Genomic DNA, 25,979 nt, shown 5'->3' on the forward strand with positions numbered 1-25,979 from the left:
GTAAATCTAGCTACTGATTTTACATCTGTTTTAGCAACTCACTTCCAATAGATTTGTTTTTCTACCTAGCAGCTGATTTAATCAAAGTAGTCATATTTTTCCTACTTTCTTACTAGCTTCTTTCTTTTTTTTTTTTTGGTGGCACTAGGGTTTGAACTCAGGGCCTCGCACTTGCTAGGCAGGCATTGTATCACTTGAGCCATTCCACCAGCCCTTCTTATTAGCTTCTCTAAGTTACAGAAATGCTCTCAACTTGATGAATCTTTGATGTGTGGATACTTGAGAGTCTGAAAGACAGAAAAGGCGTATAGTGTGTGGTTTCCAGGACATTTCCTTTAGAGGAGCTTCAAACTGCAAACAGACTGTTTAAAAAACTATTAATAAGCCAGGTGCAGGTGGTTAACGCCTGTAATCTTAGCTACTCAGGAGGCAGAGATCAGGAGGATCACAGTTCAAAGCCAGCCTGGGCAAATAGTTTTCGAGACCCTATCTTGAAAAAACCCCATCACAAAAAATTGGGCTGGTGGAATGGCTTAAGGTGAAGTCCCTAAGTTCAAGTCCCAGTACCAAAAAAAAAAAAAAAAAAAAAATCAAGGTGTGAGGGCAGCAGTCCTTTCTGGCGGGTCTAGGGCAGAGTTCATTTCATATATATCTTTTATTACATCTATAAAAGATGTCTACACTCTTTGGTTCACAGAGCTCTTCATCTTCTCTCTGATCATTCTTCCAGTCACATCTACCTTTTTGACCCAAGCTGGGGAGGGTTCTCTAAAGACCCATGTGATTAGATTAAGTTTACATGGACAAACCTAATCATCATCAAATTATGATTTAACAGCAAAATTTAACATCATCTCAAAGTCCTTAATTCATCACATGATAAAAATGTAACCTTGTAATGTAATCACTATATGGTAATAGTCTTAAGTTCTAGAGGTGAGGACACATATATCTGGGGATGTTTTTTCCTAACACAGGTACAAAGATTGGTAGGTAATGAACAGAAAATGTTCTCAAACATGGAACTAAATAAACACAGTAAGACCGTGTATCCCCAAAACAAAAGCAAAATCATTTTATTTATTAATTTTTGCTGGTACTGGGGTTTGAACTCAGAGCCTCATACTTGCTAGGCAGGAGCTCTACCACTTGAGCTACTCCACCAGCTATGATTTGTGTTGAGTATTTTTGAGATAGGGTCTCAAGAACTATTTGCCTGGGCTGGCTTTGAACAAAAATCTTCCTGATCTCTGCCTCTTGAGTTGCTAGGATTACACACATGAGACACCAGCACCTGGCTGACAAAATTGCTTTAGAAAGAATAAGGTTTTTCATGTAAATATTGTTCATACATTTCTGATGAGATATTTCCCTTAGTATTGAAGAAAAAGAAATGGAGAGCCAGATGCCTGTAATACTTGCTACTTGGGAGGCTGAGATTAGGAGGACCAGGATTAGAGGACATCATGGAAAAAAGAGTTCACAAGACCCCATCTCCAAAATTACCAGAGTAAAATGGACCCCAGGTGTGGCTCAAGCAGTAGAGCACCTGCTTTGCAAATGGCAAGCCCTAGGGTCAAACCCCAGTTACACCAAGACAAACAAACAACAACAAAAAAGCCACAGCTGTTTTAGTCTGTTTTGTGTTGCTATCACAAAGTGATTAAAGCTAGTTGCTTTATAAGGAAAAAAGGTTTATTTTGGCTCCCAGTTCTGGTGGATGGCATCACAATGGCAGCAGCACATGGAAGAAATCACATGGTAAGAGATGTAGCATAAGCATGGACCAACACGAAGGTGAAGTCGTTTTATAATAACCCACTGTCATGGCAATCAAGCTGGTCTCTTGAGACTCAACCCTCTCCCTTGAGATAGGGACCAGTTCCTTCTTGGAGTGGTGCCTTTTAAGGTTCTGCCACCATTCAATATCATGACATTGGGGAATCAAGCATTTAGCATTGAACCTTTTAGGGGACAAACCATATCCAAACCATAGTAATGGGTAGAGTGAACAACATGAATAATTCTTAGAAACATAATATTGTATTAAAAAAAATAACAAGTACCTCGGGCTGAGGGCATAGCTACCTCTGAAGATTCCAGAGACCTTTGCTTCTTCCTAGCTTCTGGTGGTTGCAGCAATCTTTAGCATTCCTTGGTTTATAGCTACATCACTATGATCTCAGCCTCTGTTGTCACATGGCCTTTTCCCTCTACCTTTCTGTGTCATTCCAAATCGCTCTGTCCATCTGAGCATACGGTCCTTGGATTTAAGGCCTATCCTCTTCCAGTATGACCTCATCATAACTTGATTACATTACAAAGACCATATTTCACAGGTGGGGGGTGGTTAGGACTTCAATCTGTCTTTTGAGGGGACTCACCATAACCCATAAGAGTCAGACTCCAAGATTGATATTTGCTTGCAGGGGATGTATTATCTGGTAAATAACACCTGTAAGAATAGCCAAGTTATGGAAACAGCCAAGATGCCCCCACCACTGACGAATGGATTAAGAAAGTATGGTATCTATACACAATGGAATATTATGCAGCCATGAAGAAGAATGAAATGTTATCATTCACTCGTAAATGGATGGAATTGGAGAACATCATTCTGAGTGAGGTTAGCCTGGCCCAAAATACCAACAATCGTATGTTCTCCCTCATATGTGGACATTAGATCAAGGGCAAACACATTGGACTTTGAGCACATGATAAAAGCTTTAGCACACAGGGAGGGGTGAGGATAGGTAAGACACCTAAAAAATTAGCTAGCATTTGTTGCCCTTAACGCAGAGAAACTAAAGCAGATACCTTAAAAGCAACTGAGGCCAATAGGAAAAGGGGACTAGGAACTAGAGAAAAGGGTAGATCAAAAAGAATTAACCTAGAAGGTAACACACACGCACAGGAAATTAATGTGAGTCGACTCCCTGTATAGCTATCCTTATCTCAACCAGCAAAAACCCTTGTTCCTTCCTATTATTGCTTATACTCTCTCTACAACAAAATTAGAAATAAGGGGAAAATAGTTTCTGCTGGGTATTGAGGGGGTGGGGGGAGAGGGAGGGAGAAGAGTGGGTGGTAAGAGAAGGGGTGGGGGCAGGGGGGAGAAATGACCCAAGCCTTGTATGCACATATGAATAATAAAAAAAAAAACCAACAACAACAACAAAAACACCTGTAAGAGTGTAAGGGAAGCAAGGTTAAGCCGAAGGAGAAGTTGAACTGAACTGCATTCATAATGGAGACCTCAGGCCCACAGGGAGTGCTGTAGTTGGGAAGGCCTTTCAGAGGTGTCCATGATTGAAGTAAATGGTCCAAACTTTTGTACTTCAGCATCAACTAGTTATTGGATGCAGGCTAGCCCTGCGAAGGAGGCAAAGCAGCTCCCCTTGGCCAAGAACAAGTCCCATAAAGGGACATGCTCTGAGGCCTCAGCAATGAGCACTCTTGGCAATGAGGGGATGAATATCTTGGTCCTGGAAGAAAGATCTTGATTGCATTCTCCAGTATCCAGTATATTATGCTTTTTACTTTATTTTTCATTTTTGGTGTACCGAGGTTTGAACTCAGGGCCTCATGCTTGCTAGGCAGGTGATCTACCACCTGAGCCACTCCGCCAGTCCTTTTTGTGTGTATTTTTGAGATAGGGTCTTGCATTTTTGCCCAGGCTGGACTTGAATTGCAATCTGCCTCATCTCTGCCTCCCAAGTAGCTAGGATTACAGGTGTGAGTCACCAGTGCCTTGCTTATGTTATGCTTTTTAAATACAGCTAAAAAATAAGCAAAACTAAAGTTTTAATATGTACGTATATACATATATATATATACGTACATATATATATGTATGTTCACATATATTTGGGAAGTATACAGTACAAGTTCTTGAGTTGGGTGGTAAGTTTATAGTTTTCCATTATGCTTTACTTTAACTAACATGTATTTCATGTCATCTTTTGTTTGCGTCAAACATATTTTCAAAGATAAAGAGAAGAAAAAGAAGTAATAGAAGCTAAAGTAGCTAGAATTTTTAGAAAAAAATGTGGGCAAAGATATCAAATTTGGTGAGGAACTTCTTAAATTCCTCTATACTTTGTTTCCTTGTGCAACTACAATAGTTTTCTTTCTTTCTTTTTTTGGTTTGGCTGTAGGACACTGATTATGTAATGGGTTACTTCCCCTTTCACCTAGTTTAAAACTGATTTGTTTACTGTGGCAGTAATTTTTTTAACTGAAAGTATCTGGGTAAGTTTACTGAAATGATTACTAGATCTGCTGATGCAATAAAGAAAACCAGTTAATGAGTTAAGATTGATATGTTAATATTTTATATGTCAAGATATATCAATTGACATGTCTATGGTATTTTTAGTGATATATTATTGAGTGGAGGAAAAAGTTGTGGATTATGTTTGTGTGATCTCAGTTTTTACTTTTAAAAAAGGGTCCCTGTGTGTAAGTTGTACATATCCTATGGCTTTATACCTACACAGAAAGAAAGAAATGGAAGAATACACTCCAAGTTACCAACCAAGATCAGTCACAATAGGAAATAGGGTGGCTGGTGAGAGGGTGAATTCAAGTATGATAGATTTGATATACTGCAAGAACTTTTCCTTTTTTTTTTAAACTCAGGATTGGACAACTGAATTGAAAGGCCATTTAAATCTCAATAGTTTGAACTTTGTTTAAATGAAGATGAGATAAAAGAAGACAGAACTGTTAAAAAGATTTAAGTTTACTATACACCAAGTGAAGATGTCACTTCTAGTCTCAAAGGATTAACCAAGATAGTATTCTTAAAAATTACTGGCTTCTACTAAATTCCCTAATTATGGACTTTTCTTTCTTTCTTTTTTTAATGTATTGAACTACTTCTGATTTCATCATGAATATCTGATCTGAAATTCAATTTACAGGAATACTGAAAATGGACTTAAAATTAAATGGGAATAGTTGTGCACTAAGTTGTTTCACATTTTTCCACATTAAAGGCTATTCTAAACTCTAATTTCTTTAAATAAATGATACTGAAATTCACTGTGGTTGAATCTGAGTATGTTATTTGTATAAGAACTGAATGTTTCCGAAGACTCTTCTACTGTCCTGTACCCGCCCCCCCTTTTTTTGTGTGGTACTGGGGCTTGAACTCAGGGTCTACACCTTGAGCCACTCTACCAGTCCTTTTTTTTTTTTTTGATGTTATCTGCATTTTATAGATGAAAATTAGATCTGGAAGAGTTAAATAGCTTGCTTAAAATTACACAGCTGAGAAGTTGTAGAACCAGAATTGGGAGCCAGTTGTATCTGTCCTTTTCACAGGCCCCCGCCTTTGTGTGCGTGAGTGTGGTTATGTGTGTGAAGAACAGAGAGAGCACACTCGTGACCATGTGGTTAAAGATCACATATGGGTACATGCAATCTTTTAAGAGCCATCTAGAAATAGAAATTTTATTTTCTTTACTTATTTATTGCTCATAAAAACAAGCAGAGTTATCCAGGGGAGATTATTTGTAGAAAAACAGACATGACTATTGGATTGTCAGAGAAGCCTTGAAATTCTGTGATGCTTCATACAACAGCCTCATTTTTCTCCCTTTTGTTGTGGGTTTGGTTTTGAATGGTACCAGTCCTTTTTTGTGATGGGTTTTTTCGAGATAGGGTCTCATGAACTGTTTGCCCAGGCTGGTTTTGAACTTTGATCCTCCTGATCTCTGCCTCCTGAGTAACTAGGATTATAGGCATGAGCCACAGACACCTGGCTCTGTAGCCACTTCTTTTTGCTGTCTTTTCTGGGCTATTTCTGGAGACAGGATTTCCTAGTCACATTTTATAGTTCAAATTCCAGTTCTGCCACTTAATCTCTCTTTTGTCCACAGGAAAGTTACTTAAACGCTTTACATCTCAGTTTGCTCATGTGAAATAGAAATAAGGCTAGTGCTTACTTCATCAAATACAATGTCTAATACACTAAAAAATGCTTATGTGCTATTTCCCCCCGTTTCACCAATGTAGAATTTGGATGCTTAGCAGTTAATGTATATGAGATTATTCAGCTAATAAGAGATGGAATCAGGATCTTGTTCCAAAGTCACCTGACATCAAAGCCCAGAATTTTATAGCATTTCTTCCTCTTTGGAGAGCTATGAATGGTTTCACATGTTTGAACAACCCTTGGCTACATGCTCCTAATAAATGCTCCTAATCAATAGGAGTGGGCCATCAGCTTAGGGTCTTTTATGAATTAAAGTTTTCAGTGGTTTTTAAAATTCAGAGACAAAAAATTGTTGCTCACTTTAAAGATTTATAACCACCTGAACTTTAAGGGGCTTCTTGGTCATATTCTCCCCCACTTTGTAGAAGTGGGGGAAACTCCACTTTTGCCACTCGTTCCTACTAGTCCCCAAGATCCCTATCCTTTTGTTGGGAAGAGACCTCCTGTCCTGGAGAGTGTTTCTGCATGCCCCTAGTTGAGGAACAAGTGGACCCAATGGCTTCACCATTGGGAGGACAAGGACAGCCCCTCCTGTTCAGGTTCACCTAAAAGATCACCTCCACTGTGCCTATGCCCCAGTCCTTGAGGAAGGTAGAACAGGCCAATGGGTTACTCAAGCACCACTTAGCCAAACTGGCCCAGGAAACACATCTTCCCTGGCCCAAACTCCTGCCCTTGGCTGTCCTCTGCCTCAGAAACACCCCGGGGAAGCTGGGTATTACCCCTTTGAATCTCTTTATGGCCATCCGTTTCTCACTAATGACCTCACTCTGGACAGTGAAACAGCTAGACTTACCTCCCATATCACCCAGCTAGCTAAGTTCCAACAAATCCTAACCAAGTTACACCAAGGCATCTCTCATGTCCCCTCTTCTTCTCCACTCTTTTGCCCCAGTGACTTGGTGCTTATTAAAATTCCTCATGTATCCAGGGAGCCTTCAGAGCCCCTATGGGAGGGGCCACACCCGGTGCTGCTTTCCACCCCAACATGGGTCCGAGTGGCTGGACGGGAATCTTTATCCACATCTCCAGAGTCAAGCTCTGGAACCCCTCAAGAGACTCTTCTCAATCTTTATCCACATCTCCAGAGTCAAGCTCTGGAACCCCTCAAAAGTCTCCAACTCAGATGAAGCGCAGTACTCCTGCGAGCCTCTAGAGGACCTCCAACTGCTCTTCAGGAAGGCCCCTCAGGATAAGTGACCTTGTCTGCCTTCTCCCCTGGGGCCTCACATTCTTGGGATAGACAACCATGAGGCTCACCACGACTCTCCTCTACACACTTAAACTCTTCCTTTTCAGTGTGGCCCTCACCCAGCCACCCCCATTACTGAATGTTTTAAAACCGCCTACATTGGGAGCTCCAGACATTCTTACTTTACATTCTACACCCACCAACCAAATGGATGTTTCTTGGGCAAATATACCCCTCAGGTTTGCATACACTCTGGTAAGCAGTACTGGAAGTCCTGGAGTTTGGGAAACAAAGCAGGCAGTATTTGCAATGGGAGGTTTGAAGAATGATTCTGTTGGACTTATCTGGACACTGGGGAGTGTCAGACAGTGGACAAGTCCAGGACTTAGCCCAAGAACAGCTTGTTAAAGAGACAATAAAAAACTTCTGCCCCAACCAAAGCCAATGGCCACTGAAGGCCCTGGTTTATACGATGAACTCAGGGGTGAGATAGGGAGAGGGTTAGAGCTCCCGGCAATAGAAAAGAATCTCTTCATAGACCTGGCGGAGAAAATTGCCAGAGAACTAAATGTCTCAAATTGTTGGATATGCATTGGTGCCCTCATGAGTGAGGAGTGGCCTTGGAAAGGGTCTAGTTTAAATGCTTACCATCTTCTATTATGCAGTCAAGGAGAGTGACTGTCCCCATGCCTGTATGCTCATATCAGAAGTGATTGGGGAGGAATGTCTCCGAAGAACTGGACCCACATATGACAGGTACTCTCTCACAATGAGACAAATCTAACCTGGTGGCCCAAAAAGCCTACCTGGTGCTGGGCATTTTCCCCAAGGAATAATGGCTCCCAATGGTACAAATCTCTAACCAACCATAGCCTCTTAAGTTGCTCTACTACTAACAAGACAAATCCATTTTGAGGTATCCCTGAGATCGGCAAATATTGGGATAACCTCACCAGCACTGCCCCAGGGTGGTGGAAAATGCCAGATGGGTTATTCTGGATATGTGGACAATGGGCCTACTCCAGACTCCCTCCCACTTGGGCAGGAAGTTGTACTATAGGGATTGTCCAGCCTGGATTTTTCCTTTTGCCCAGTTTCCAAGGAGAACAACTAGAATTCCTTCTCTTTGAAACCCTGGTGACTAGAACAAAGAGAAGTCTTAGCATAGGGGGAAATCAGAGGTGGGGAGAAGACAAATGACCTCCTCCGAGGATCACTGAGACCTACAGACCAGCCACTTGGGCACAAGATGGGTGTTGGGGTTACCGGACTCCCATTTACACACTCAATCAAATCATTAGGTTACAAGCAGTGGTAGAAATTTCACCAACCAGACTGCTTCTGCTGTAGAATTACTGGCCAGACAACAGGACCCAAATGCCTGCCACTGTATATCAAAACCGCCTGGCCTTAAACTGTTTTCTAGCTGAGGAAGGGGACTTAGGTGGCAAATTCATCCATTCAGACTGCTGCCTTCAAACTGATGACAAAGGACAAACAGTAACAAAACATCGCCACTAATATCAGAAAAAATCGCATGTCCCCGTACAAACTTGGGAGGGGTGGCTAATGATTGGCTTGGTGGCTGGTTCTCATGACTGTTGCCTGTCCTGGGACCCACTGCTGTTATTGGAGCTGTCCTGCGCTTTGGTCCATGCCCCCTAACCTCCTCCTGTGTTTCATTTCTTCTCGCCTAGACTCCATTAAACTCCAAATATTACTCTGCACCCACCCTTACTACCGTGGATCTTTGGACACCCCCTCGGGTTTGGATCCCTGACTCCTGCTGGGGCCCTTCTTTGCCCCCTCTCAGCAGGGAGTAGCTAAAGACTGGATCTTGACGTCCCATCTCTCTAATGCAGTTAGGGGCTCCAACCCATAGCGGGGATTTGTAGCAGCCTCATAACATAAATCAGCTCCTTGACATTATAGGAATGCAGAGGAAGCAGCTCAGCCAGAGGACCAGGAGGTACAGGAGGCCAAGAATGGACGAATAGGACTCCACTAGGAACTGTTCTTTAGGTTAGAGCGGAAGCCTTATATTATATATGTATATGTATATACACATATACATACACATACACATACACACAAGTATATATATGTATAAAACACACCACTCCAACGCTCAGGGAGCACCCGGTTTCCGGACCGGCTGTTCGTCTCTCCACTCAGCCTTTCTCTATCAATAAAGTTGCTTTCCTGCCTGTAACTCCAGTGCTCCAGCCTCTTATTCCTAAGGGTGTTTTGAGAGGAACCCTTTAGCGCATCCGTGGATTCCCCTGTGACATCTTGGTGACACCAAAAAACCAAAACAAAAAAACCCTCTCCAATTTTTTTTTTTTTGAACTGGGGATTGAATCCAGGACCCCCTGCTTGCTAGGCTGGTGCTCTACCATTTGAGCTATACCCCCAGTCTTTATGGTCTTTTAAAATTGCTTTGTATTTTAAGATAGGGTCTAGGCTATCTTTGCCCTTGCTGACCTCAAACTTATGATCCTCCTGCTTCTGCCCCAACCTGAGTACCTGAGATCACAGATGTTTACCACCACACCTGTCTACAAAACTCTCAAATCTTGAATCAGCAACCCCTACTGGCTAAAAATAAATTTTAGGTGCCTTATGTGAATCCAAACTCATGTCATGGAAGGGAACAGAAACTCCTGACCGTTGCATCAGAGAGTAAGTGTAAAGCCCTTCCTTGTCTTACACAATTTCTTAAACTTACCTTGTGACCTTTGCTCTGAAACTTTGCTGCGGTACTTCCAACGCCTTGGACTGCAAACCTTGGACCTTCTAAAAAGTCTACTTCATCCCCCTAAAAGCGGAGGTAAAGTAAGGCCCAGTTAGACTATTTGTTTCAAAACTAATTGTTGCCCAAGCTGTGCTCCTGTAGTTTCTATTACAGCGTTTATGCCCCCGGGAATGTCATTTGACTATGTCAGGTTCCTTGCCTTGAACTCGTAATCATTGGTAACTATGTGTTTAGTACTCAGCGCGAGTGGAGGTTAGACATTTAAAAGTCTTCAAGAAGTGCGTGTAACTGGAACGAACGCATGCGGCGGAAAGGCACAGAAAGAGTGGGCCGCAAGTTTTATCCTAAAGTTTTAGGGAACGATGACAGGACCCTCAAATAGCAAGGAACGTTGGCTCTAAGCTCACCCGCCTCTTATTACAAACTTCCCATTCACTAGCTGCTTCTCCAGCATTCCTTCCTCAAACCCAGATTGTCTGGCCAATTAGAGAGCAGTCATCCGCAGTTGCGCGGATGGCCTCAGCCAATGAGAGATCGGGGCGCTTTGGTGGGGGGTGAGACTTGCTGCCAACTGGTGGAACGCTGGAGGCCTAGGTGAAGCGGTTGGGCAAGACTGAAGCTTGACTGGCAGGTGAGCAATCCACTGCGTGAAGACAGAAACGCAGCCAGTCATCGGAAAGTAGGCGGGGCCGTGAGATTAGAATTATCCAATGAATCGCGCACTACGCGCTGAGAGAACGGTCAATCACCAGTGGCGCACGGATACGGAGCCAGGGGCGGGGTTTTCCTCCAAAGTGCTTTAAGTGCAACGTCTCGTAGTGCAGTCTTCGTGGTCACAGCCGGCGTCTCCCCCTTGTTTCATTCATTCTTTTTCATTCAGGAACGTAGTGAGGCCTAGTGGAAAGCCATGGAGAGCGCTCTGCCTGCTGCCGGCTTCCTGTACTGGGTGGGCGCTAGCACCCTGGCCTACGCGGCCCTGCGCATCTCGTACTCGCTCTTCCTGGCCTTTCGGGTCTGGGGTGTGGGTAACGAGGCAGGGGTTGGCCCGTGGCTCGGTGAATGGGCAGGTGAGTCGGATGCAGCGCCGCGGCTGGCGACCCGGCCCGCAGGGACCGGCGTCCGGCCCGCGCTCGGCCCTTTCCCCGCGGTGCCCCTGCCCCTCCCGTCCTCGCGCCCCGCGTCCTCGCCCTGCCGCCCGTGGCCATCTTCGGGCTTGCTTAGACTGGTCGCGGAGTTTTAGAAGTCTGCATTCCTGGGTGAGGTCAGTGCAGCGTGCTGGGCGCTTTCACCCCCTGGCTGGGGCTTGGCGTCCCTTGAGGCTTAACGGGTTGGTGACCCTTGTGAAATCCTCCTTGGTCCGCTGCCCCTCGTGAATGTTTTTCAGGTAAAGTTTTTCGCTTGCTTTGGAAACTGCTTCTGTGCGAAGGATGAGAAGCAGTCTGCTGACCTGTGAGGGGTGGGCATGGGAGAAGGGATGGAGGGACCGCTCCAGTCACCTAGTTAGTGTAATTTACCAATCCTTGCCCCCAAAAAACAAAAAACAAACTCGCTAAACTCTTCTGGGGTCCTAAGCGGTAGCAGGAACTCAGTATTGCTTCCTAAAACACGGTGACTCTTCGGATTGCACTCAGAAATACTTTTTTTTTTTTTTTTGGAAAAGGTTGTAGGACAAGGTGTCACCACCACAAATGCGCCGGACACGTGGGTCTTGTTTCATCCAGTATCCAGTTGGTGGATTTTAAAAATGGAGGACAAAGGTCCCGTTGGAAAAAGTGGAGAAAATTACCGGTGTTTGGCCCCTCGCTCTTTCCTCCTCCTGTTTTTTGTTTCTTTTCTTTCTCTCGCTCCTCTTTTGACTTTTTTTATTTTTTGTAAACAAGTGACTGCTTATGATAACACACTTCTGGTTCTCTGATATTGGTGATTCACTTCTCAAGCATTTTAATGAATTTTGGGGTAGTTAGCTTGCAGACTAGGCACAGGTAAGACACCCGAAAAATGTTACCTTGTGTACTTTGTTCATTCAGTTTAGGAAATACATAGAAGTTAGCCTTTTGGAGCAGCCACATCAATGTAAGGAGAGTGAGTATGAGAACTTTCTGTGTGGGTGGAAAACTGTTGACATTGTAAAATATTTTTCATGATCACTTGTTATCTTTTGATAGTCTGAAAAAACACTGTTCAACTTGGTTGTAATCAAGATTATAATTTTATAGTTGACTTGCCCATGTTCTTTGTTATCAGTATGGAAAAACTTGTTTGCATTTTTGCAACAGTTACATAAGACATGGATGTCATCAAGAATCACTTATCAAGATAATATTTTGTAATTTGGGGTGGAGTCATGACTTAAGTGGTAGAACATTTACCTGGCAAACCTGAAGCCCTGAGTTCAAACCTCAGTACCACAAAAGGAAAAAATATTGTAATCTGCAAGCAAAGGCTATTGTTAATAACTTTGTTTTGTTTTACTATTTAAAATTGACCATGCTATATATGAGTCCGTAGCAAAGAGCAACTGATTTGACATTGTCATTTCATAAGTAGCACTTGTGTTGAAAAGATTTGGATCCATGTAAAGGAAAGTTGATGCATCAGGGAAGGATTAAGAAATGAAATTTGAACTGGAACATTGGGACATCAAAGAGGATCATGGTGTCATTGTTGAAGTGAAATAGTGTCCAGTTCAATTTACCCTGGACTGTTGGAAAATCTTTCTTAAATTTATTTATTTTTGTCTGAAAGGGAGTTTGAACTCAGGGCTTGGAGCTTAAGCCTTCTACTACTTCAGCTAAACTCCTAGTCTTTTTGCTTTTAGTTTGTTTTTCAGTTAGGGTCCTGTGTTTTTGACCTGGCTAGGCTTGGACCTCCACCTCCTACTTCTGCCTCCCAAGTAGCTGGGGTTACAGATGTGAACCACCATGCTGGGCCTGCAAATCTTTCTTAAATAATAAGTGTTTAAGCAGGAGTGACCACATTGTTACTTATAACGTTGCTTGTACATAACTTGGATATTAAAATACTTTCTTAGTCTCTCCAGTTTCAGGACTCTTTCAAAAACAAATTATGATTAGTTTGTTTGAAACAAGCTCTTTGTGTGAGATATAGGAGTGATGTGAAACAATTCAAAAATCAAACTAGTGGAGGTGACACTAGAATTGTGATTAAAGTAGGTAATTCATTTAATGAAAGTTTTTAGAATTCATTTTGATACATAAATAATACTAATAAAATTTCTCCCTTATAAAATTACTGTCTTAATCTCAAGAGTGTTAATCCCTGTGCATCCTTTGAATAAATAAATATTTATGGGAGGCAGTATTAGGGAGGTGTGACCTACATTTTATTACTGATACGTCTTTAATGTCTTCCTCTCCATAACCAAGTAATGTTTTATGTACCCAGTAGTAATTTATGTTGAATCAGTAGTATATAACTACTACTGTTTCGGTGCCAGGGATTGAATCTGGGGCCTCTCACATTAAGCATGCACTCTACTACTGAGCTACAAGCCCAGCCCTTTGTTACTATTCTTAAGTTTCTTGTGTGTAATTTCTTCTCAGATTTTGGGATCTAAGGGTCCAGAGACTGTGAGCCTTCATTTTTTTGTCTCTGCCTACAATAAGTGGCACATTGTCCAGATACAATTTCTTCTAAGCTTAACAACAACAAAAACAACAACAACAAAAAACCTTGAGGAAAAACCTGAAATATAGGTATGTCTGCAGTAAGTACAAACATTTTGGGCCACAGATTCCTTAATGTAGTTAGGTTTTTAAGACCATCCTTTCTTTACTTGTCCTGTACTCTTTTTTTTTTTTTTCCCTAGTTCTTTCCAATAACAGCCCTACTGAAATGAATCACCTGGTTTCACTGGGGCCTGGCAGGTGGTTTTAGCCAGATTAGAGTGTAAGACTTTTACTTGTCACTGTTATTTGGGTACTATATTTCTTAGGAGAACAAAGAGATCTTGTGAAAGTGGAGCTTCGTTTCTTTGAAGGTCAGTATAGCAAATAATCAAAGGAAATTTTTATGCTGTGTGTGGTGGTGGACACATACAGTCGCAGCTAACTGGGAGGCTGCGATCTCTTGAGCCAGTGAACCAGGGAGTTGGAGACAACCTTGGGGGAACATAGCAAGACTCTGTGGTCAAAAAATAAAAAAGAAAGGTGACTGCCAACAAAGGTTGTTGGTATACTAAATAAGAGGAAAGCCATGACTATAGAGAAATAATGAGTGTAATGTGTAGAATTTGGTTTGCCCATAGATATATTTTGCACTTACTTGAGCATTTTCCATCACTGGTGATGGCTATTGAAGTAGAGATGATAGGTGATAGACTATAGATGCAAAGGCAAGATGAATATACTTCTGAAGTCAAGATACTGATAACTTTAAACCGAAGACAATCTGAGCACTTAGTTTTAGTTTTTAATGAAGAGGATGTTGCTCCAAGTAGCAAAGAATAACGTATAGTTAGTGAATTTTTTTAATATAGCTTTATTGAGACGCAATTCATATGCTATACAATTTATTTAAAGTGTTGCGGTGGTCTGCAGCAGTGTGGTGGGTTTCTGTTATCCTGGTGGGGAGGAGGATGACTGAGAAAACACTCAGGGAACAGATTCAGACATCAGGTTCAACTTTAATGTTTAGCAGGTTCAAAAGTTTACTAGGTGTGCAAGCAAGAATTGAGGAGGTAACACAGACACCAGCCAGGCCCTAATGGTCAGTGTTTATGCAGTCGCCTCTATTGCAAACAAGGCTTTAATCACAAGTGAGCAGGTTGCTCTACTTGTTTTCAGCCAGGGCAAGTTACAATTGCCTTTAACGCTTTCCCTGCCGGACCAGTGTAGCTGCTTGCCTGGGAATCCTCCACATAAAGTGTACCATTCAAATAACAGGCATGCAAACAAAGTGTACAATTTAAGGTTTTTATTATGTACACAGGGTTGTGTAACCATCCTCAAATTTAATTTCACATTTACATCTATAAAAGAAGTCTTAACATCTATGAGCTCTCACTGCCCAACCCTTATCCATCATAGCCCTAGTCAACCACAATCTTAATTCACTGATCTGTATAGATTTGCCTATTCTGGATATAGCATATTAATGGAGTCATCAAATTTTTGGGGGGTGACTGGGTTTTATTTAGTGTAATATTTTCAAGGTGCATCTGCGTTGGAGCATGGAATCAGTACCTCATTTCTCTTTAATTGCTAAATAATTTTCTGTTCTGTGGAATGAAATTAGATTTCACAAAGGGCCTTCACCTCTGTATTTTGGCCTCTGCATATCTACATCAGCAAATTCCTAAGACATTGTGGCTTTGGGTGCTGATGGAACTGATTTGGCTCTCTAGTGTTTCAAGATTTTCCTAATTCAGTGGATAATGAGGACTTTAAAAGGACACACGGTGCTGGGATTCTCTGGTAGAGCCGTTGATCAAAAGTGTCTTCGCTTAGCCAAGGTTCAGGAATAAAAGGATTCCCCAAATCACAGTTGGGACCACAACTTTTATTTTCATGTTGGATAAATGCATAGGGTTTACCTCAGATGTTCCCAGACTACTGGAGTAACCAACCAGAACCCAGTGGTGGTAGGTGCCTTTTTTTTTTTTTAAGCAAGGCTTTGAGGTATCACATGATTTGAAGAGTTACTTGTGAAATGTTTATTATTTAAATTGTCATATCCAGAAAAAATATTAATAACTACCATTTATTGAGTGTTTGAAGTGTGCCAGGCACTTGACAGAGATTACCTTTGATTTCTCTGAGCTATATTCCAAGTAGATAGAGAAAGAAACAGGTTTAAGTGAATTACTTCCCTTTTCTGTGGTTTCATAACTAGAGAATTGCAATTAGGAGTTGAAGCCAAGTCATCCATTCTGCAAGACAGGCTAACTGTGTGCTGGTGATTAACCTGCAGGCTGGATGAGTACTTGGGAGTGGATTTTTTTTTTTAATACCATAAGAACTTTATTGAACACTTCTTGATTGAAGGCATACTTTCAAATTTTTACATACTTGGTATCTCTGGAACATTGCAGGATAGTTGGTACATTTTAGACTCAAGTAGCCGAGATTTTCTTCAGATTTCTTGAGAAACTGGTGGAAGGGGTCACTGAGGTGCTTAAGAAAGCAGAGTTTGTCATTAGAATGGCTGGACTTGACTTTGAATGCTATTTTCTGTTCATCACCATGGCAGTCTCCAATGGATTTAATAACTCCCTGGATGTCCAGGATGGTAAATAAATGTGCTCTCTGTTGACATTCAGGGAACTCTGGTATTAGGAGTAAGACATAAGTACTGTTTTTGCTGGTAAGCTAATGTTGATTACAGTAGTCATTACAGGAACCATGTTTTTCTAAAGAGAAAGGCATGTGAAGGAGGACAGAGAAATAAACTCCGTCATAAAAGTTCTTGAGTACTGTTCACTCTCAACTTCAACTCCCAAAAGGGAATCTGTGTGCTTGAGTGGGTCAAGTTCTCTGAGTTGGAACCATCAGGGCCATCTTAAAGTGTGAATGCCAAAGGCTGTGGAAAGGAGCCATACCAGTTGGAGGGTCAGACCTAAAAGCATGCCTTGGTTTCCCTTGGATGAAAAAACTAAAGATTTCCTGGAATTGGAGACCCAGCCCCTGGATTCTGTGAGTTAGAATATCTTTCCCACTCATCCACTCACAGGTGTCATTGCCCCTTCCTTGTTTCACCCTGTGCGGCTTTATGTGCAACACTGACTTTCCTATTCCAGGTCAGACCTGAGACCCTGGAGACCCAGACTTAGATTTGAATTCTAGCTCCTTTGCTTACTAGCAGGTTTCAGAGGCTTGTCTTGAAAGGCAAATGAGACCACTTGTTTTATGTAAAATAGATAGAACAGTGCCTGGCATGTAAATGCTTAATAAAGTTATTACTAGTATTGTCATTAGCCTTAGTAGCCTCATGTTGCAGTCCCTGGAGTAAGTTGCCAGGATATGGTCTGGTAAGAAAAAAGAAGGTGAATGCATCTTCAGAAAACTGAGATTTCGTTGCTGTTGCATATGAGAATACTGAGGTTCAAAATGGATTTTTGTTTGTTTTGGTTGAAAATAATTTCTTTCTTTTGGTTTTAGAAAAAATTGTCAGAAAATTTAGATAATGAAATTTACTACAGAATAGATAGGCAAATGGATTTGCATAGATCAGTTCCAATGCCATGAAATGTTATTTGCAAATAAGGATAAATTAAAAAAAATTTAAGTAGCAGATCTTTTATTTCATTTCTTGTAACCCTTAGCAAAAAAACGAAAACGTAACAATTCACATACATGTCTTCTTGAGATTAAGGCTGGGAAGGCAAGATGAGCAAAACCTACAGTTGGGTTTGGGGGAAAGTATAAGACACTGTTTATCCCTCCACTGAAAATATTATAGAGTGCTGACTGCAGACCTTATAATAGTGAAAGCCAATGAGATGGCAAAGAGTAATCAAGTGAACAGTCAAATGCTTGGTTCTGTGAGAGTTGGTAAGGGAAGTTCATGGAGCTGCCCTGGGAAAGTGGTTACTGAGCTAAGACCTAAAGGGTGAGTGTAAGTAAGCCCAGTAAAGAGTCAGAGCAGAGGGAAGAACATTTTTGGCAAAGGGAACAAGAAGTAACAAATTCCTGAGGCAGTAAAGAGCCTGGCTCTTATGAAAAGATTCCTGTTTATTTGGAGCCTGGAAAGGGTTCAATGGGATGGAAAGGTAGGAAGGAGTTAACAAGCAGTGCTCTTTAATCTATATTCTAAGAACATTGGAAAACCATTGAGGAGAGTTAAGCAGAAAGATTACTTGTTGAGCTTGCAATGTAAACAGAATTTCTTTCTCTGTGACCTCCCTAACATTGCTGGTTCTCCATGAAAAATATTGCCATACAAGAATAGACCAATCCACATCATTCAGATAATGGCTAAGATTGTCTCTTTTAAAAAATATGCTAATTTATACTTTATAGTAAGGGAGTCTACTTTTGTGTGCTTCTTGGTTATCATCTCTCAGACAGCATTTCTTTCTGGCATGGAAAGTTCTCTTTCCAGGGACTTAGTGATAGGGTTGTTGAATGAACTCTGGAACTGGGTTGTTACTTTCTCAGGATAAGTTTATAATACCATAGTGTGAGTTGTGAAGCTGTCACAAATCTGTATCAGGAGGGTTTTTTGTTGTTGATTTTGTCTAGCAAAACAAAGCATTTGCTTTATCTTTAACTGGCAATTCCAGGGAGACTCCACTTTCTAAAAAGTTATCTTTACCACCATTAAGTGAAGTTATTTTTATTTAAATAACCTAGTCATAAGAAGAAGGGAGGAAAAGCTAGACAATTAGTGCCTCTCAGGTGTTACATTGGGAAACAGTATAGGTAACAGATTTGCTTTGGAATCAGTTGGACACGGGCAGGTTTTGCTGTTAACTGAGCTGTTTGACCTTGGGCAAAGATGTTAACTTCTGAGTATAACTTCCTTCACCTTTTAAGTGGGAATGATCGTTTTCAGGGTTGTCATGTCAATAAAATGAGATGTAAATGAGGTTCTAGTGCAGTCCTTTGTGTGTTTTTGTGGGTACCAAGTAACATTTAACATCTTTTATTTATACAAAATATTCTTGATTAATAGAGACTGTTGAAACAAAGAAATTATTATAGTTCCCTGAACTGACTTAATGTTGAAGATCTTTATGAGCAGATGGGTTAGGAGATGATTAGTGTGATTGCAGAATTCCTTTCTTGGTGAAAAGACTTACTAAGCAATTCCTTTATATAGGTTCTCCCTAGATTTATTAAGGTGGAATGGACTTAGAAAAATTTCACTATGTGCAGCTTTTCAATTACATTTGAAAAAACCTTGGGTCATTTTTGAGCCTTTTCCACATACAGTCTGTTAGGAAATCCTCGTAACTCTAACTTCAAAATACCCAGAATCCAGCCATTTCTAGCCACGGAGTTCTCTTACCTCAATAATAATAAATAGCCTCCTGTTCCACCTGGGCTCCTCTACAGTTGATTCTCACACAGGAGTAATCTTTGGGAAACTTGGGTCAGGTTGTCACCAGCTGGCTAAGGGTTCTTTTGCCCTATTCAGATGGAAACTATGAATTAACAAAAGTACAACTACCTTAGTTATCAGTAACTTTTGAGCCTTAGGCTGTTGAGACCCTTTCAGTGTTACAGCACTAGGCTCTACGTGTCAGCAGCTAGTGTCACAGGTTCAAGCTTAGGGTGTCAGGATCCTCAGCTCTTAATGTTACAACCAGAACTAGTGATCCATGGCAGCTTTCTGAAGCTTTCCCAGCAGCCAGGACTTGCAGTCCTTTGCCTTCCCTAGCTTCAGTTCACTGCTATCTCTCACCTTCTAGGCACTTCCACGGCCCAGTCGTTTATGGTCTCTGCTCCTGGCTAGTCTCAGCTTCAGCTGTCTTCTAGTTGGGTATGCCTGGGGCTGGCAGCCCTTGGGGTTGTCTGTCCTTTGTGTGACTAACTCAGCCTGCTACCCATGATAAAAACCACAAATAAGCAATAAAACACTGGGATGAGGCTTTTGGGTGCCTAGGCTGTAGTGCCAGGCAGGCAGTGCACAGGAGGAAGGTCTCCTGGACTGCTCCAAAGAAAGTGAGGAGCACTGTTCTTGTAGCCAGTCGCAGATTACCGTTGTGAGTAGGGAGGTGCTCCTCCCAGACCAGATTGAGGGAATGCTGCTAGGAGGTGGGATGTTGTGGGTGGGGACATCTGGAGCATCTGTAAATGGGGCATCTAAGTGTCATCTGAAGCTGTCATGATTAAAATGAAGTTTTCTAAAGCAAAGCCTCAGTTGGAGAGGCAGCCATGACAGTGTGGTGGTTTCTGCAACTGAAACATCGTTTCTGTGGGTGTCAGTGAAAGTCTCCAGGTGTTGGCAGCTGGAGTGGAGTCTCCCTGAACAGCCACAGGTTTTTTAAGACAGCCAAAGCTATCATGATGATAAGGAATAGCTGCTTGGCAGGTCCCCTTTCCACTGGGCTGACATTCAGAAGCCCCAGTGATATCGTTCACAGCCCCAGCAGGCTTGAGAATGCTGGAGACAACAGCAGTGGCTCCACATTTGGTCTCCAGTCTCTGCCTGGGGTGGCCATTCAGTGTCCTGGAGTATGGTTAGGGGGAAGGTCTGACAGCTGTCTGTCAAGCAGCCAAGCTGCTTGTGCCTGACCGCTTTAGTCATTAAAGAGGAAGAACATTAAGGAGTGCATACAGCAAAGATCTAACATGAACATTCTTTTCCAGGGAGCTTTCTGTTTCACAATGCTTACACAGTGCTAAGTACCCTCAGGGAGGATTGCGTTCTCCTATTCTCTCTCAAAATAATGTGATGCATCTCTCCAGTGGCTTTTCATTATGCTTGGATTAAAACCCCACATCCTCCCATGGTATGAAACAGTGCTTTCAACCTCTTGCCCATTTTACATATGACCTTATCTGCACTTACTTTTCTTCTATATCCTTCTAGCCACACTCACCTCTTGCTGTTTCTTGAATAGGCGTGGCATTTGTGCCTTGCCTGTGGTTTTCTTCAGAGTGCTCTCCACCCAGATGTTCACATGGATAACTCTTCATACATCTTTCAAGTCTTTGCTCACATATGACCTTCCAAATGGAACCTATGCTCCTGCCTTTGAAATGAGAATCCTCTGTCTCCCAGCCTGACTCTGATACCTTTTATACTGCTCTGCTTTTCATTTTTGCCAGCACCTGTCACCATCTCCTGACCTATATACTTTGCTTATTTATGATGTTTTTTATTTGTCTATACCTGTTAGACTGTAAGCATGAAGGCAAGGATTGTTTGAAAATGTCTATTAAGTTTTCAATATTTTTGAGATGAAGGGATAATGAATTTTTATGGGTCATCTTCTCTTTCTACATTCCCTTAAGTTATTAAATAAATACCAGTCTAAGAAATGTTGGTCTCTTGACCTCTTAAGAATGAAATTATTTAGTCTGAAAACAAAATACAGACTATATCTCAGGAAGAAGTTCTCCTAGAATAGACTCTAGAACTAGACTACCTGCTTTGCATTCCAACCCTGACAGTTATAAACTTTGTCATCTTAACTTCTGTGTGCCTCAGTTTCCTCATCTGCAAAAAGCAAGATAATAATTGAAGTGCTGATTAAATGAGGTTAAGTGATTTAATAGATGTGAAGTATTTAAAAACAATACCTGACAAATATTAAGTAAATGCTGTAGAAATGCTAACTCATGTTGTTATATCACTTTTAATAACAAGATGACTTGTATTTGTCTATATACAACCTCTCTTTTCCAGATTTTTCTTGAATTTCTAATGACTTAATATTGCATATTCACTTTTGGATGGTTATCAAAAACCTCCATCCTAGCTTGTCTAAAATTCGGCTTTTCTGCTCTGTCCAACCTATTTTGGGCTTTCTCATTTTTGCTAATATCCGTCTTGCTAATCACCCACATCTACATTAGGGATAGCAAATTCTGGTGCCTCAGGCAGGTAGAGAAAATAAGAATAGTGGACCAGGTGTAAATGCATGTGGGACAGTGTCCACTGACCAGTGTAGTCTGCTTCGTTTGGCCACCTGTCGGCATCATCCTTTGGGCGATGTTCACACAGGCCTTTCAGGGTTTTCACCAGAAGCCCAACTCTAGATTTACATGTGGAAGTTTCTTAATTTTTTAAAAGGTTCTTGCAGATTTCCCAAGTATATTCAGTGGACGAAATAAATTATGTCAGTGGGCCAAACTCACCATGTGGCCATTTGTTTCCTCTTCTTTAATTCTTAGAATCATGCTTTCCTTTCCATACCTGGACAGAAAATTGTCAAATTTTACTGGTACCATCACAGTCTGTCTGACATATATGTTGCTTTAAAATATCCTTACTAAATCTTATACTCACTCTGTACAAGCTTATGTTTTTGTTGTTGTTGGTTGTTTGTTTTTGTGGTGGTACTAGAGTTTGAACGGAGGGACAGGCATTCTACCATTTGAGTCACACCTCTAGCCCTTCACTCTGTACAAGTTTAATCTTAAAAAAAAAATACCCTCTACTCAAAGGTACCCCTTATACTTTACATAAAATTTTGGAAGTTTCATGTTTATGCAGACATCAAGCTCCATAGCGCACCTTTTTTTTGAGCCTGGGTCTTGCTGTCCTTGCCACATTTTGAACTTGCTCTTATGTTCATTTCTGGTATCTTCTCCTTTACCTCATTTCTTGTCTATGTCCCTAGATGACTCACCTGTGCCTGTGCTTTAATGTGGAGTCACTGTGGCTCCAACAGTTACTGACTGCCTGAGGTGTCCTTTTTCCCATTCCAAATTGGTCTTTTCTCCTTCTGTCATGAAATTCTACCTATTTCTCAAAATGCACATTATGATTTTTTTTTCCTTGGGGACTGTCCTGGTGGAAGTCATGTACTTTTGAAGCTCTGGTTGCACTTGCTTTGTTTTTCATTTTTTTACACATTTGTTAACTTAGTCATGTGTGTGTATGTGTGTGTGTGTGTGTGTGTGTGTGTGTGTGTACACATGCATATATGAGTGGATAAAATACCTCATTTGTTCTAAACTGTAAGCCCTCAAGAGTGTATTATAGTATGTTAGTGACAGGCATGTTTCATTTGAAAGTGGGATATTTTCCTTTGCTTTTGTATTTTTGAGAATGATTTATATACTTTTGTCCTTGTTTTCAAGCCTCAACTGCCTTACATCTGCAAAGCTAGATTGAAATTAAAGCAACAGTGTTTCGATGATGGTTAGAGTTACGGTAGCAGGCCATGGTAATAGTTTTGAAAGTGTGAAATTTAGTGAGATCGGGGTGGCGGTGATAACAAGTTAACCTTTCTTCATCTATGGTTTTAGGAAACCATTATAAGAATTGAACACCATCACATTTAATAAATATTTAAATGCCAGTAGAATTTTGGCAATATAGTATCCTTAAATCTTTGTTATAAAATTGTTGAAAATAGATTTTTATTAAGATTTTTCCAATTAAAGTTCTAGTAAAACCTTGCTAATTGGGTGGTTGAGGTAAATTAGTCAAAACTTAAGTTCAAGGATATGTTGGCCAAAATGCAGGTTTTTATTTTGAAGACTTGGTAAAATAAACCTAAGCCTTCTAGAATTTTCAGACTTTTCAATTAGAAAATCTCTCTGGTAGTAAAGACATGGACTGGTAAGTGTACACAGCCGATAGCTGCAAGAAAGAGCACTCACTGTATGTTTGTTTCATGGAAAGAAATGACTGCTATTGGTTGACACTCTGTAAGTTTAGCCAGTCATTTCATGAGAAACTTGACAAAATGAAGTCAAGAGGCAGGATAGAATGACAGAATAACAAAACTGTTTGGGATGCTAGCAACCTCTTCAGTTGTACTTAGGAGAACATATGCTGGAGTAGATAATGATTTGCTCACGATTATACTTTTAGTTAGAGAATTGGCCAGGTAAGACAGGTCAGTAGCAAAGGGGCAGAAAGTGGTTCTCCATCTGTGATATATTGATTTAAAACAGTAACGGGAGTCATGAGTAGCAGCCTGTGACAGCACAGCAGTAAAGAGAGTTCTCAGGGATAGAGAGGGAAAGTAGACTTAATTTGTGTTACAGCATGTACTTCTGTAGCCTTTGAGGGCACCATTATGGCACACTTTTGGTTGGCCCTATCTAGATATTAAGAATGGGAAAACTTGTTCATTGTAGGTAGTGATACAAGTGAAGTTGGTGGATCCAGCATCTCTTACCTGTGTCTTAGCTGTACTTATACACCAAACTACTGATTATATCAATAACATCAAATTGCCAGTGAAATACTGTATTTCTTTTTCTTTTTCTTTACCATATGCTCCTCAAGGTGGCTAGGAAAGGGTGTGGTATCTTTTGGAAATTTAAACAAGCAGTGTTAAAGTTCCCTTAACATGTCTAGTATGTAGAAAACTCATTTTCCTGATTGGCTTTTCTCTAATGGCTGGCCTTAACTGCTCACAACCATACAAGCTTCCAGTAGAAATATTGCCAGGCTTGCTTTAAGGAGAGCTGAAACTCTAGTCTTACCACATAAACAGTGCTAACGCAGTAAACAAGCTCCCCTAATCTTGCACATTCATTCTTATAATTTTGGTGTGAGATTGCTTATCTGTGTGTTCCACTACCTATCATTGAAAGGAGGTGATGATGTCTTTATAGATAATGTGAAGAGAAAGTGAAAAACAAACAGCAAGTCAGACTGGGCCACACCATTCACACATTCTACAGTAAAGGAGGCTGAATTCATGAGATGTTATTGTAAAGATGACATCTTAATTTGCAAAGTCGTTTTCAAATGTTTTTGAATGATTTCCACAGCAGCCCTGTGAGGCAGGTTAGGGTTGGTTTCGTTATTTCCATATAATATGCCAGGACTAGGATGAGATACGGTGATGGGTGTAAGGTTTACACAGCTAGTAAGCAGAAGAAATTAAATCTGGGATTCATGTTCTTTCCAGTTTACTGCTAAAGTTCCCAAATAAAGGTGATTTTAAGGCAATTTGGAATACCTGTACAAAAGCTGACAACTTGGAGTGTTTCTGAAATGTTGCTTGACTGCCAGAGGCCTATTTATGTCATGGCAGTGTCTGAACTCACTGGGGTCATAAGAATCAGTCAGGTGTGCTTGTTAAAAATAGATTCTAGGACTTCACTCCAGACTTACTGCATTGAAATCTCTAAGAAAAATATGTGGGGAGAAATATCTGTGTGTATGTGCCTTTACTTTTTGAGACAGGGTCTAGATATGTAGCCCAGGATGACGTTGAACTCCAGGTCCTCTCGTCTCAGTCTCCTGTGTGTTGGGATTGCAGATGTACACTATCATGTCCACCCTGAAAAAATGTATTTTTAACAAATGAGATAATTCTTAAGATGTCTTGCATTTTAGGAGATACTGTACTGAGTGGTCAAAGAAGCCTTAGGAGAAGGCAGTAGATTATCTATGTGGGCTTTTTAGCCAGATATCAATTCTTGATACCAAGGATTAGTTTATAATAGTGTTAAGAGTTCCAGTGGTTCCTGTACTTAATATCTATTTGTAATTTTGACAGTTAACTGGGATTCTATTAGAGGATCATTCTGCGTTTGTATATTTGAAGTAGATTAAAAAACAAAACACGGAGAACTTCAGTTTGTTGCTATGCATTCAGAGCCGCAAAGCACAACCTCTAGTATTTTTCAGTTTTTACTAGTTGGAGATTGAGGGTGAGCGGAGGCAAGTCAGTAAGACTGATTTTGGGGTAAATGCAAAATAATAGAAGTTTCAATTTGCTTTTGGTTTAAGTAGGTCCATAGAAACACAACTGAAGGCTTTGGAGATTTAACCATAAAGAATTGAGAGAATAGTATTTCATTTTTTTTCTATGTGATTGTTTTTTAGTTGCTTTATATCTCAGTATTTATTAATTTGTAATTTTTGCAGTATTGGGGATTGAACCCAGGGCCTCATGCTTGGTAGGCAAGTGCTGTCATGCCACTTAAGCTATGCCTTCAGCCCTTTAGTTTTCAAGATATCTTTGCCTGGGCTGGCCTTCAACTTGTGATCTTTGCCAGCATTACTTTGTTAATAGAAGCTGCGTTTTTAAATTAAAAGTTAAATTAGTTTAACTGCTGTGTTAAAGAAGTACCTTGGGCTTCAACTTTATTTTTAACATTTATAAAAGGTCTGGTAATGGATTAAGGATATAGTTAAATTATTTCTAATGTACTGTCACTTCAGCCGTGGAGTAATTGGAAGATTTTTGTAGCTTGACATAACCATCCCATTATTGTATTAGAAGTATTATTATAAAAGATTATAAGTTCCCATTTCTTACTCAATACCCCACTGTTCTCATCTCAGACTAAAAGATGTTTAGAGAGTTCTTTTTCTTTAAAAGTTTTTTTGTGCTCATCTTCAAGCTGGATTCTTATGAGTTAGGATACTGATGATATAACAATACCTTTGAGGAATCATTGAAATAAGGAGACGTTTTCCAGAAT

General features: G+C 40.7%; 1 protein-coding gene across 3 annotated transcripts in view; it reads left to right on the forward strand.

The window, feature by feature from the left end:
• Positions 1–25,979, forward strand: part of Hsd17b12 (hydroxysteroid 17-beta dehydrogenase 12) — a 229,380-nt gene that overhangs the window by 75,995 nt on the left and 127,406 nt on the right. Inside the window, exon 1 of one of the 3 annotated variants that reach the window (XM_074044645.1) lies at positions 10,718–11,015. The exons of 1 other annotated variant lie outside the window; for it this stretch is intronic. In XM_074044645.1, the coding sequence (XP_073900746.1) occupies positions 10,856–11,015 (160 nt within the window). In that variant the 5' untranslated portion in view covers positions 10,718–10,855. Of the gene's footprint in view, positions 1–10,717; positions 11,016–25,979 lie in introns of those variants that run through there. One more of the 3 variants, XM_020186052.2, reaches the window with a different exon arrangement.

The sequence above is a fragment of the Castor canadensis genome, chromosome 1 (genome assembly GCF_047511655.1).
Source record: "Castor canadensis chromosome 1, mCasCan1.hap1v2, whole genome shotgun sequence".
Classification (NCBI taxonomy): Eukaryota; Metazoa; Chordata; class Mammalia; order Rodentia; family Castoridae; genus Castor; species Castor canadensis.